This window comes from Laccaria bicolor, genomic scaffold, assembly GCF_000143565.1.
Source record: "Laccaria bicolor S238N-H82 LACBIscaffold_25 genomic scaffold, whole genome shotgun sequence".
Lineage (NCBI taxonomy): Eukaryota > Fungi > Basidiomycota > Agaricomycetes > Agaricales > Hydnangiaceae > Laccaria > Laccaria bicolor.
In genome coordinates, this window is record NW_001889896.1 from 622,407 (window position 1) to 634,428 (window position 12,022).

General features: G+C 48.2%; 7 protein-coding genes across 7 annotated transcripts; 6 read left to right on the forward strand and 1 right to left on the reverse strand.

The window, feature by feature from the left end:
* Positions 1–298: 298 nt before the first annotated feature.
* On the forward strand, positions 299–3,829 carry LACBIDRAFT_294981 (uncharacterized protein; the record flags this gene model as incomplete). Its single annotated transcript, XM_001884329.1, has 6 exons — positions 299–741; positions 806–1,074; positions 1,125–2,962; positions 3,037–3,058; positions 3,283–3,352; positions 3,414–3,829. Exons 1-6 carry the CDS (start codon positions 345–347, stop codon positions 3,827–3,829), a joined length of 3,012 nt encoding a protein of 1,003 aa, XP_001884364.1. The 5' UTR covers positions 299–344.
* A 1,189-nt stretch (positions 3,830–5,018) lies between these two features.
* On the forward strand, positions 5,019–6,635 carry LACBIDRAFT_330209 (uncharacterized protein; the record flags this gene model as incomplete). Its single annotated transcript, XM_001884330.1, has 10 exons — positions 5,019–5,071; positions 5,126–5,181; positions 5,393–5,411; positions 5,477–5,497; positions 5,602–5,654; positions 5,701–5,709; positions 5,746–5,886; positions 6,025–6,057; positions 6,192–6,208; positions 6,405–6,635. 10 exons carry the CDS (start codon positions 5,019–5,021, stop codon positions 6,633–6,635), a joined length of 633 nt encoding a protein of 210 aa, XP_001884365.1.
* Positions 6,636–6,930: 295 nt separating this feature from the next.
* LACBIDRAFT_303912 (O-methyltransferase) lies at positions 6,931–8,813 on the reverse strand (the record flags this gene model as incomplete). The annotated part of the gene is made up of 10 exons (XM_001884449.1): positions 6,931–7,071; positions 7,124–7,416; positions 7,471–7,525; positions 7,575–7,723; positions 7,771–7,997; positions 8,047–8,100; positions 8,153–8,276; positions 8,332–8,386; positions 8,447–8,521; positions 8,571–8,813. 10 exons carry the CDS (start codon positions 8,811–8,813, stop codon positions 6,931–6,933), a joined length of 1,416 nt encoding a protein of 471 aa, XP_001884484.1.
* An 855-nt stretch (positions 8,814–9,668) lies between these two features.
* Positions 9,669–9,821, forward strand: LACBIDRAFT_303913 (uncharacterized protein; the record flags this gene model as incomplete). The annotated part of the gene is made up of 1 exon (XM_001884331.1): positions 9,669–9,821. One exon carries the CDS (start codon positions 9,669–9,671, stop codon positions 9,819–9,821), a length of 153 nt encoding a protein of 50 aa, XP_001884366.1.
* Positions 9,822–10,081: 260 nt separating this feature from the next.
* LACBIDRAFT_303914 (uncharacterized protein) lies at positions 10,082–10,610 on the forward strand (the record flags this gene model as incomplete). The annotated part of the gene is made up of 6 exons (XM_001884332.1): positions 10,082–10,134; positions 10,189–10,244; positions 10,298–10,320; positions 10,371–10,467; positions 10,525–10,553; positions 10,605–10,610. 6 exons carry the CDS (start codon positions 10,082–10,084, stop codon positions 10,608–10,610), a joined length of 264 nt encoding a protein of 87 aa, XP_001884367.1.
* A 226-nt stretch (positions 10,611–10,836) lies between these two features.
* Positions 10,837–11,077, forward strand: LACBIDRAFT_303915 (uncharacterized protein; the record flags this gene model as incomplete). The annotated part of the gene is made up of 2 exons (XM_001884333.1): positions 10,837–10,951; positions 11,010–11,077. The coding sequence occupies 2 exons, from the start codon at positions 10,837–10,839 to the stop codon at positions 11,075–11,077; spliced, it is 183 nt and encodes a 60-aa protein (XP_001884368.1).
* Positions 11,078–11,158: 81 nt separating this feature from the next.
* LACBIDRAFT_303916 (uncharacterized protein) lies at positions 11,159–11,837 on the forward strand (the record flags this gene model as incomplete). Its single annotated transcript, XM_001884334.1, has 3 exons — positions 11,159–11,271; positions 11,334–11,418; positions 11,469–11,837. The coding sequence occupies 3 exons, from the start codon at positions 11,159–11,161 to the stop codon at positions 11,835–11,837; spliced, it is 567 nt and encodes a 188-aa protein (XP_001884369.1).
* Positions 11,838–12,022: the final 185 nt, after the last annotated feature.

The window sequence follows — 12,022 nt, forward strand, 5'->3', positions numbered from 1 at the left end:
TAGAAATTCAAGCTCAGGTACTACCTCTACAAAGAGTAAAACCCGCGCGTTGCTTCAGGCCTCCATTTCCAAATTATGCGGGGGGTGTAGGTAACTCATTCAAAACTCATTTGAGGCGGCGGAGCCAATGTAAGCTTGATCGGCAAAAGGCGAGCTGGGAAACAAAGTTGAAACTCCGCCTAAAATGTAATTATGGAAGTCGCGAGGCTCTTGCTCACTTCAACTTGTCTTCAACATCTCCTTTGCTCGTCGCCGTCGTCGCGAGGACGTCGATATTCATCGCAGAAGAAGTTAAAAAGAATCTTTAGTTGGGTTTGCTGCAGTGGACGACCGTTTTTACGACCATGTCGCGTATCCCTCAGCCTCCTTCATCTCGTTCCTCCATTAAAGCCCCATCTACGCCATCTAAGTCTCGGGTAGCAGGTGCTAGCAGTCCTGCGCCAGTACGCGCGCGGACACAGTCAACACCGCGCTCAGCAACGCCCGTCAGGCAAAGGGTGGCAGAACAAGCACCACCCCCACCCGTACCAGCACCCTCCATGAGTCTCAAGGAAGCCATCGCTCTACGAAGAGCCGAGGCTAAAAAAGCTCAGGCAAAGCTCGGAGGCGGGGGAGGCGGCTTGGACAACTTTATGGGCCTCGAGGACGCCTTGCCGACTCCGGCAAACAAACACGAGGAAGAAGAGGACATCTTGGGCCGCTTGCCGGTGAGGGATACCATAGAGCAAGCAAGGAGCACAGGTGCGCTCCACTTTGTTTTTTGTTCGTTGTACTGAACTCATTGATAAAGGTCGTTACTGAAAAGGTCTCCTCAACCTAGCAACGCGCTCTCTTCCGTGTCTTCCTTCGGCGCTGTTTGAGATCCACTTGGGCATCACGCCGGATCGCTTGAAATCCGTTCCAGACGAACCTATTCTGCCCCCTAGCGATCCTGAGAATGAGGCTCGCAAGAGTAAACGCAACAAGCCGGCCTGGTTTGAGGCGCAAGACCTTACGGTCCTCAAGGCATGGAATAACGAGATCGTAGAGATCCAGCACGAATTATCTCTGTTTGGCTCGTTAAAGACGGTCGATGTAAGATCTTTCTTGCAATTTTTAAATCGCCTCGATTGACGCGCTTCCAGTTGCATAAAAATAAGCTCTCATCCCTCCCCAACACATTCCCTGATCTGGCCTCTCTAACAGTCCTTGATCTTTCTTACAACGCTCTCACCACCCTTCCGGACAATATTTTCGCGCTCCCCGAGTTAACCACGCTCAATCTCTCCCACAATTTGTTAACTTCTCTACCATTTGAGGCGCCCTTCGCCTCTGCCAGTAGCCGCACAGGTCCCAACCAATACACCAGCTCAAGCTTTTTCACGCCAGCTGTCGTCCGAGCTACCACGCCTCTTCCTCGTCTCATCAATCTAAACGCATCCCACAATAGAATTGTGGGCAGCGCCGTCGATGCCACCATCCCTGTATCGCTCACCAAAATTGATCTGTCCGGAAACCCCCTTGGCCCGTCTCAGCGACTCATTCAGGCGCTTGGGGCCCTCAAGAGACTCAAGGAAGCCAAGTTTGAAAAAGCTGAGATAGGCGACGATTCATTCCCGCCAGGCTTGTTCTCCTCTGTCCCTTTCGTGGACCTCTGTCTGTTAGACCTGGGAGAGACGCAAGCTACCCTAGAAGCCGTTCAAGCAGCTCTTAGAGGCATGAAACAGGAGCTCAATTTTGATTTCACCACGGACGCACTGCCTATGGGGGTCACCCGCATTCTCGTTGGGAAAAAGATCGTCAAGGAATATTGGGAGCTCGAGTTGGAACGACGGGCCAAGGCAAAGGTGGATAAGGTCTCTGACTGGGAGATGTCGAATTCGGTTACATCAGGTTCAGGTTCGAAAGGGGAGATTGTCAAAGAAGCTTGGGAGATTGAGGCTGAACAGGGACTGTTTACTGAGGGTGCGAAACGACGGGCTAGGGCTACAGCGGCTGCGACGACTGCTGCGAAAGCGCAAGCTGCTGCCCCTTTAGTCCGAGCCGAGCTGTCTGCTGTTGTCAAGGAAGCTTGGGAAATCGAGGCTGAGCAGGGGTTACTAACTGAAGGTGGGAAACGGCGGGCGAGGGCTGCAGCTGCAGCTGCACAGGCGCAAGCTCGTGCTGAACTTGGATTTGGACAGTCTCCCTCAGCAGCAGCAAGACCTTCGTCTACTTCACCTCAAGGTTCTATATCCGCGTCACTTAGTAACCCACAGTATTACACCGCAACTACGCAAACCCTCAAGCTCCCCGCTTCAGCTGCACCGACCAAAGGACCAGGGCATGCGCGTGCATTCTCGCTCGCTGCTCCTTCTGCAGCCGCCTTTTCGTCCTCTTCGTCCCCGAGCACGACGGACATTGCTGTCCCCGCTCCGTCCCTCCCGCTGTCTGTTATAGTGGTCCAGCCCTTCGCAGACACGCTCCGAGTGCTAATTCTGGCGAACCGTCGTATGGACCGCTCGTTCTCCGTTCCTAGGATTCCTCAAGGCCCGCCTGGGTACCTACCTAAACTCGAGGAGCTGGATCTGGAGGGGTGTAACCTCTCAGACTTTGTTTCCATGCATACGACTGAACACACTGGGGAAACTACGCCTCCGCGCTCAAGCGAACCTATCCTCCCAACCCTATCCAAACTCTTCCCAAGCCTGCAGACCCTCAATCTATCATACAACGGACTAACGAACACTTCTCTCAACACCGAGGCGCTGTCTACGTTAATCCTGACTTCTCCACATAGACGCGGCCTGCGTCACCTTCGCTTGAGGGGGAACAGGATTTCTGATTTAGATGGGTTTGTGAATGTTGCGGAGCAGTTTAAGGGGAACAGGGAAGTGGTTGGGTGGAAGATGGAGGAGCTGGATTTGAGGGACAATGAGATTGGGAAGCTGCCTCCCGAGTTGGGGTTGTTGCCTTTGGATGTGCTTTTGGTTGATGGAAATACGTGGGTGTTCTTTCTTTCTCTTTTTCGTCTGTTGCTTGTGTTGTATTTGATTTTGACGTGGTTTGATTTTTTAGGTTCCGTGTACCGCAGAGAAGGGTTTGGGAGAGGGAGGGGACGAAGGGGTTGTTGAGCTGGTTGAGGGGGAGGATTGAGTGATTGATCGGGTACGACGGGAATGGGTGACGCTGACAGAGGGGTGGCGGGTGCATGATCGACAGTTTCTCGAATTGTTTCCTCTCTGATGATGACACTTACCTTTCTGATATTCTCAACTTCAACGGATTGGATTTGCATACCCGGTAATACATGGTTCATTGTAGGTTCCATTGACTAGACCACAATGGTTTTTTGTGATGTTTGGTTTACATCGACAAAAGTTGACCAACGTGGGTGTGAAAACGGTTTTCGACGGCCAACAGAAGTTGAAACTTGGCTCTGAATCTCATGCCAGCGATCAACGAGCTTGACGCCACCCATTATGATGTATTCAGCGCCGATGGAATTCTTATCGAGTATAATGCATGCATAACCCCCTTTGGATCTTCTCGGGCAAGCACGGGCGACAAGCAAGGGAGTAGATTTACGACTTCGCCTCAACTGATCTGCCATGCACTTTTGAGTCCATACATTCATCTGCACAACCAGGGTCAACATGGTAATAATTTATCTGAAATCGATAAAGCAAGAGAAGGAGAATTGACGCTGAAGCCCTCACGAAAGTTTCGCCGACCGATCTACATAGATGATTCTTTCAGGAGACAGGGACCGCTGAAAGAGATTGCTAGAGCCATCCCTCCTGACCCGTGTCAAGCGCCTTCCAGTGCTTTCGAGAAGCGCAGAGATATGCTTGACAGTCCGTTCAAGTGAATTGAACGAAGTAAGCATCTGAACGTCCATGATTAATCAATATACACGGAAGATACCTAAAGGATGTCATACCGTCATGTTACCTGCATAACCAATGTCATTTGCATCACCATAATTGACCAGAAGAGGTTGTGGAGCTTCGGCTGGAACGGCGCCCGGAATCGCATTTTCTTTCAGCCTTCGAGTAACGGCACGCGAAAGGTATGACAGTCTCGACGAGAACGAGCTTTTTGTCTTGTTTAGCCGTTGTTCTCAGTTCAGTGGGAATTTTTGATACATGTGGATTAGACCATTGGGGCTTCGTTGTTCGCCTGCCACAGAATTTACTAGTAATATCACTGGCACTCGCGATTCCTCCATCAGACTTATGTCAACTACTCTTCGAGTCCACGTCTACCAGTGATCTGACAGTGCCGATTTGAATCAGAGATCCGATGAGCTCCTCGTGAGGAGGTTTTGAGGAGGTTTGGGAAGTTCATTTCGATGGAAAGCGAGGCACAACGTTTGCTCCGCACCGTGATGCGTATTTGTTAACTTTACTTGGCGAGGCAGGGACGGTAACGGGCGGGCCATCATGCATTAGAAGTCTCGGGTAGGACAGTGTTTGAGAAGAAGCTATGCTGCTGAACTTGAACGTCAGCGCTCAATGTCTACTATTATCCCGAACCTCTCGGATGATGTCAGCTACAGGAACAATGGAATAGTCTCCAAAATACATATGTACATCACCATAGACTATTGAACGACAGATTCTCCCGCGCTGTCATAAATAGGGCCCCGTTGGCAAGGTTGAAACTCAGTGGAAGGTTGGCTAACTTGGCTTGAGGTTGGCGGAAGGTCGGGATGAATGTTTGGGCCTGTTTGCCTTGCAATTGACCTACGCCACTTCCCAGTTCCTTTCCCATGTTCAATCCAAACGCTGTAAGCAGGTGCTCTGATAACCAGTGAACACTACCATTTATCTTTATTAGGCATTAAAATTCCAAGCACACTTGCTTGCTCGCTTTATTCCACCCAAGAACTCCGATGTCGTCGGATTTAAATTACACCGTCCTTGCAGCATACGCATGGAGAATTCTTGAACGAGCGCTGAGATATCGATCCGTTGATCCGTTTGGACCTAAGACTTGGATTAACGGAATGATATAAGTGACGTACCAAAGTGGCGCGACGATGCTTGTGGGTCCCAATGTCCTCTTCGTCGCCAGATGCCCAGGCGCTTGCAACCGCCGCCCTTCATCTGTAAGTACAATAAATCAACCACGAGTTTTGGGTCGCTTATACTTGCTAATCAAGAACGGCTGGAAAGTACTTCCAGATTGCTGCATTTGTAATGCTGGTGTATGATCAAAGTCAGTCAACGTATCGCATTTAGAGCCTCGAAGGGAAAGGATTTAACGCGCAGACAGTCCTTACTTTTCCAGATGAAGTTGCACCATTTATTTTTACTTCCAAAATCTGAATAAACTAACCCATCTGCTGCAGGTAGAAAGAATTTGGAAGCAGCATTGGTCCGGCGCGACGATTTTATTCCTCATAAATCGCTATGTCACTCCTTTACAGTTTATCGTTGGTATCGATGGTAAGTCCTAGGTCGTGGCCTTTCTTTTATTCTATTTTCACTCCCTGTTTCCAACAGCATTCCAGGATCCTGTATGGGCCAAATCGGTATGTAGGTCTATTATTCAGCATTGATTAACGTTCACCAAGTGATAGGCGTAAGGATTATAAACCAATGTCAGATTTAATTAATGTGTTGATGCTCGTTGCAGTTGCGATAGATTTGTCGCGTTTGAGGGATCCTCCACAGTTGCAATGGTAGCAGGTGAGTCATCATTACCCTCGAGAATGCGCCTAACTCTTTTATCTAGTCTGCGAATGTCAGTGAATCAGATGCTAAACACTGGAATGACCAGATCTGCTCACCAGCACACCAGTGATCATGATTTTACGGGTTTATGCCCTTTACGGCCGTAGCCGTCTCATATTGGCGTTTCTCTCATTTTTATGGGTTGTGCAAGTTACGTTATCGTCCATCGGAATGAGGACCGGTTTCGGTGAGTAATCCTGGTCAAAGTTTACTCTACTACATATCCTGAAGCGTCGCTAAAGCTGTTCCACTTCCTCCCGGCTTCGTTGGTACATCCGTTGCTGTCACCAGATTTCATTCATCCGTATAATGCCTTGCTTGACAGGTTGTATTTTCTCGAGTGCAAGTCCGCTATTCCGTAAGTGTACCCGACACTTACTATAAAAATTTATTCTAAACATTTTTCTCGAAGCTGCCCTTTGGGTCACTCCCTTGGTCACCGACTGTTGCATTTTCTTTCTCACTCTTTGGCGAACTCGAACATTTATTAAGAGGTCAAGAAGGACACCGTGCGTCCCACTTTTTTTTCCATCTTCCCCCAGAGCGACTTGATAAAGATCATCGTCCTAGAACAATTCACCTTTTCTTGCGAGATGGTCTCATGTACTTTCTTGTGATTTTCATGGCAAACCTATTGAACACTCTTATATTTTTTGTCAGTGTTATCTCTTTGAAACATCCGTCACTCATTGAATCCCGTTACAGCTTGGACCGTCGGATTTGAAAGCTGTTGGTGCATCTTTCAGTCAATTGATCACCGCAACCATGATATCCCGGCTTGTCCTCAACTTGCGATCTCTCTCTTACGTCTCCGATGGTCACGACGCTGCACTGCTACCTTCACGAAATATTGATACCCACAAAAACGCATTTGTGGCAAGAACGATAGTAGGAAATCTCGGGGAAGACATGGAAACTTTCCTCGATTTCAACTAGGACAAGGGGAACGACATGCCCCTCAAGAAGACCGAGTACTGGTCGCAATCAAACGACATGGATAGCCGTCGCATGGTTTGGAAACCTCGTAGCACGGTACATACCAGTAATTGGAAATTAATTTATTCACAGCATGTTTCCGGCGGCGATTGAGTGGGCATTCCTCTTGGAGAAGTTCTACAAAGGACGCGCAGGAGGAGGATATACAAGAGAAGACACACACAGATGGGGAGCACGACTCAGAAGGAAACCTTTACGAACTTTGGCCTACCGATTTACATAAATAATTCCTTCATTAGATAGGGACCGCTTCAACCGGCTGAAGGAAATTGCTGGAACCATCCCTCCTGATCCGTGTCAAGCGCCATCCAGTGCTTTCGAGAAGCGCAGAGATATGCTTGACAGTCCGTTCAAGTGAATTGAACACCGTAAGCATCTGAACGTCCATGATTATTTAATATACACGGAAGATAGCTAAAGGATCATACCGTCATGTCACCTATATAACCAATCTCATTTGCACCACCATAATTGGCCAGAAGAGGTTCTGGAGCTTCGGCTGGAACGGCGCCCGGAATGGCATTTTCCGCTTCAGCCTTCGAGTAACGGCACGCGAAAGGTATGACGGTATCGATAAGGACGAGCTTTGTGTCTTGTTTAGCCGTTTTTCGCAGTTCAGTGAGGATTTTTGACGCGTATGGATCAGACCAGTCGTGCATGATCTGTTTGAGCAGGTAGACAGAAGCGTTTGTAATGGGTTGTGCCGTGAAGAAATCGTGAACTGGACAAAGCGCGGTTGAGATGACACCGTTCACAGAAAAATCTGCGAGCTCACCTTGGAATTTAACTTGGCCAGTTTCGAGAGCTTTTGGTAGTTTTACTTTCCACAGCTAGAAAAAAATAGTTAACCCTAGCTTTGGTGTGTATATTTTCACGGACCTTGAGCCCGTCCTCGACAACGGGTGGGCGATCCTGGATCACGATCTCAAGATTAGGATAGGCTTGCGCAAGAGGAAGCGAGGATGTCCCGACACCCCCTCCGACATCAACAACGACAGAACCATTGGGCAACGAACTCCAATCGAACGCTACACGAAGTTTAGTCGTCGCTCTTTAATTAAAACATTGGGCTTACCTGAAAGAATGGCGTCGGGAGGCTGCAAGGCCTCAACACCTCGCATTGCAGATCCGAAGCGGCGGAGGCGGCCACTCTGGTCGGGTTTTTCATACCAGGCCCACACGGGCAACTCTTCATTGAAGGCCTTGTTAAATGCGGTCTGCGTGACCTCGTCGGAATGGGCAGACACAGGATCCGACAGGGTCTCCCAAAGATAAGCGGTAGACTTCGGAATTTCATCGAGACTAACGTAGAGTTAAAAAGTGTCATGCCGGGGGGTCAAGGGAAACCTACTGATGACCGGCCAGCGCGGGAAAGCCGTGTGCATTATCATAACGGCTCTCCGGACTATAATTCCATCATCGGTGAGAACTCAGCGTTCATATTGAAAATTACATACGATGAGAATAAATCTTCTACCGATTTACCTGTATCCAACATGGACGAGATCCTATTGTTGGTGAAGACATCGGGCTGAAGCTCTTTATAGACGTGATGGGTCGCAAGATACCGCATAAGTCGGGCTATGGGGTACGTCTGATAAGTGAGCGTCACTTGGCCAGAAATCCCTGTACTTACCTAATTTTGTGGAAGAGATATTGCTCTTGGCAGCAATGTCGCGAACATGGAGACCCTAGACAAAAACGATATTAGAACAGATAATTAGAGACGTCAATTAGGTACGAATACGAACGCTAGGACCAGCCTCCCGTAATATCTCAGTCACGTTGGCTTCTAAACAAACCCTGAGTGCAGCTGATTTGAAGTGCTGAAGGGCGACGTCAGAATGAAAGTAAATTAATGGAGGATGATCGTACCCCAGATATGACACTGGTGATGGCAGCAGGGGGTGGAAGAACAGCTGCGGCGAGCTGGAGGGCAGCCGCTGCGATCTTATTTGCAGCTTCTGCCGCCTCGGGGTTGGCGCGGAAGGCTTCAGACGACGGGGTGAAGGGTTCGTCGAGGCGAGGAAAAGACAGATTATTCTGCTTGCACACACTCTCCAATGTTGCAACGGAGTCGGAAATGATCTTGGAAAGCTCAACAGTCAGACTCGCCATTATAGGATGGGGCTTTGTTGTTCGCCTGCCACAGGATTTAATACCATTCGCGATTCCTGCATCAGATTCATATCAACTATTCTTCGAGTCAACGTCCACCACTGATCTGACAGTGTCAATCAAAGATCCGATGAGCTCCCCGTGGGGAGGTTTCGGGAAGTTCGGAAAGCGCGGCACGACGTTTAATGTGATGCGTATTTGCTCTTTGTTGGGGACCCAGGGCCATAATGCAATGGAAGTCTTGAGTAGTCTCGAGTAGTAGGACAGCGTCTGAGAAGCTCTGAGAAGATGCCGCTGAGCGTCAGCGCTTGATGTCTAGTACTTATCTCGGACCTCTCGGATGTGTCAGCTACAGGGACAATGACATAGTCTCCAAAATACATACATCACCATATATTATTGAACGACAGATTCTCCTGCGATGTCATAAACAAGGCCCCGTTGGCAAGGTTGGAAGGTTGTTTCAAACTTTGAAGGTCGAAACAAAAAGGATAAATGTTTGGGCCTGTTTGCCTTGGAACCCAACACCAGAATGATCTCATCTGCTGACCGAGGCCACTTCTCAGTCGGCACTGTACCTTTCGCATGTTCAATCAAAACGCTGTAAGCAGGTGCTCTGATACCCAGTGAGCACTAGCGCTTATCTTTATCAGGCATTAAAATCCCATGCACGCTTGCTTGCTCGGTTCATTCCAGGCTTCAGCCAAGAACTTCGATGTCACCGGCGACCGCAATATCATCGCCGCATTTAAATTACAGCATCCTTGCAACATACGCATGGGGAACTCGTGAATGACTCAATGAAGAGGACCCCGGGCAATAGCAGGAAAGCCCTGGTCCCGATCCGGACAAAAAATGTGGATTTTAGGCCCTACAGCTGGGGGCCAACCCGGACAAAAAGTGACAAAATTCGAAACTGCCCAGAGCCAGAGTCCGGACAAAATCGACGAGATGTCGAAAAAAAAGCCTCCCAGCCGGTATTTGGGCATAATTGTGGGACATTTGTAGAGAAAAATTTACCCTGATCTGGCCGTCCGGACAAATTTTTGAGATTGGGGTGTGGTAGGCCAGGTCCAGTCCGGACAAATTTGGTGCAGAGGCGTCCGGACAAAAACCCAATTTTCGGGATCAGGCCTTTTCTGCTATTGCCCGGGGTCCTCTCAATGAGCGCTGAGATATCTCCGTTGATCCGTTAGGACATAAGACTTGGATTAACGGAATCATTTAAGTGATGTTCCAAAGTGGTGCGATGATGCTTGTGGGTCCCAATGTCCTCTCCGTCGCCAGATGCCCAGGTGCTTGCAACAGCCGCCCTTCATCTGTGAGTACAGTAAATCAATCACGAGTCTTGGTTCGCTCACACTTGCTAATTAAGAACGGCCGGAAAGTACTTCCAGATTGCTGCATTTGTAATGCTGGTGTATGATCAAAGTCAGTCAACGTATCGCATTTAGACGGAGGGAAAGGATCTAACGCGCAGACAGTCCTTACGTTTCCAGATGAAGTTGTACCATTTATCTTCATCTCCAAAATTTGAATAAACTAACCCATCTGCAGGTAGAAAGAATCTGGAAGCAGAATTGGTCCGGGGCGACGATTTTATTCCTCATAAATCGTTACGTCACTCCTCTACAATTTATCGTTGGTATCGATGGTTAGTCCTGAGTCGTGGTCTTTCTTTCATTCTCTTTACGCTCCCCGTTTCCAACAGCATTCCAGGATCCTATATGGACCAAATCGGTATGCAACTCTATTATTCAGCATCGATTGATGCTCACCATAATGTCATAGGCGTAAGGATTAGAAACCAAGATCAAAATTCATTAATGTGTTAACGACCTTTGCAGTTGCGATAGATTTGTCGCGTTTGAGGGATCCTCCACAGTTGCAATGGTAGCAGGTAAGTCAATATTACCCTCGAGAACTTGAACACGCCTAACTCGTGTATTTAGTCTGCGAAAGTCAGTGAATCAGATCCTAGATACTCGATTGACCGGGTCTGCTCATCAGTACATCAGTGATTATGATTTTACGTGTATACGCCCTTTACGGCCGTAGCCGTCTCATATTGGCGTTTCTCTTATTTTTATGGGTTGCGCAAGTTACGTTATCGTCCATCGGAATGAGGACCGGTTTCGGTGAGTAATTTTGGTCGAAGGTTACTCTACTACATATTCTGAAGCGTCCTCCCCAAAGCTGTTCCACTTCCTCCTGGCTTCGTTGGTATATTCATTGCCGTCATCAGATTTCATTCAGTCGTATAATGCCTTGACAGGTTGTATTTTCTCGAGTGCGAGTCCGCTGTTTCGTAAGTGGACCCCACACGTGTATATTTATTCTAAAAGATGATTCTTCTCGAAGCTGCCCTTTGGGTCACTCCCTTGGTCACCGACTGTTGCATTTTTTTTCTCACTCTTTGGCGAACTCGAACATTTATCAGGCGGTCAAGAAGGACACCGTGCGTCCCATTTTTTTTTCTATCTTCCGCCCAGAGCGACTCAATCAAGATCATTGTACTAGAACAATTCACCTTTTCTTGCGAGATGGTCTCATGTACTTTCTTGTGATTTTCATGGCAAACCTATTAAACACTCTTATATTCTTTGTCAGTGTTATCTCTTTGAAACATCTGTCACTCATTGAATCCCGTTACAGCTCGGACCGTCCGATTTGAAAGCTGTTGGTGCATCTTTCAGTCAATTGATCACCGCAACCATGATATCCCGGCTTGTCCTCAACTTGCGATCTCTCTCTTATGTCTCCGATAGTCACGACGCTGCACTGCTACCTTCACGAAATATTGATACCCACGTAAACGTATCCGCATTCGTAGCACGAACGATAGGAAATCTCGGAGAAGACATGGAAACTTTCCTCGATTTCAGCGAGAAGGGGGACGACATTCCCCTCAAGAAGACCGATTACCGGTCGCAATTAAACGACATGGATACCCCCTGGTCGGAATCAAACGACATGGATACCCGCTGGTCGGTGCAGCCGTCGCGTGTTCTGGAAATCTCGTAGCACGGTGCATACCAGTAATTGTAAATTAATTTATTCACGAATGGCGTAAATATGAAGTTTCTGGCACGTTTCCGGCAAATGAAGGGGAATTCCTCTTGGAGAAGTTCTACAAAGGGCGCAGCTTGAGAAGAACTTTTGTCTTTCTGATGTTTGAGTCAGTCTCTCGACTGCCTATTTCAGGTCCT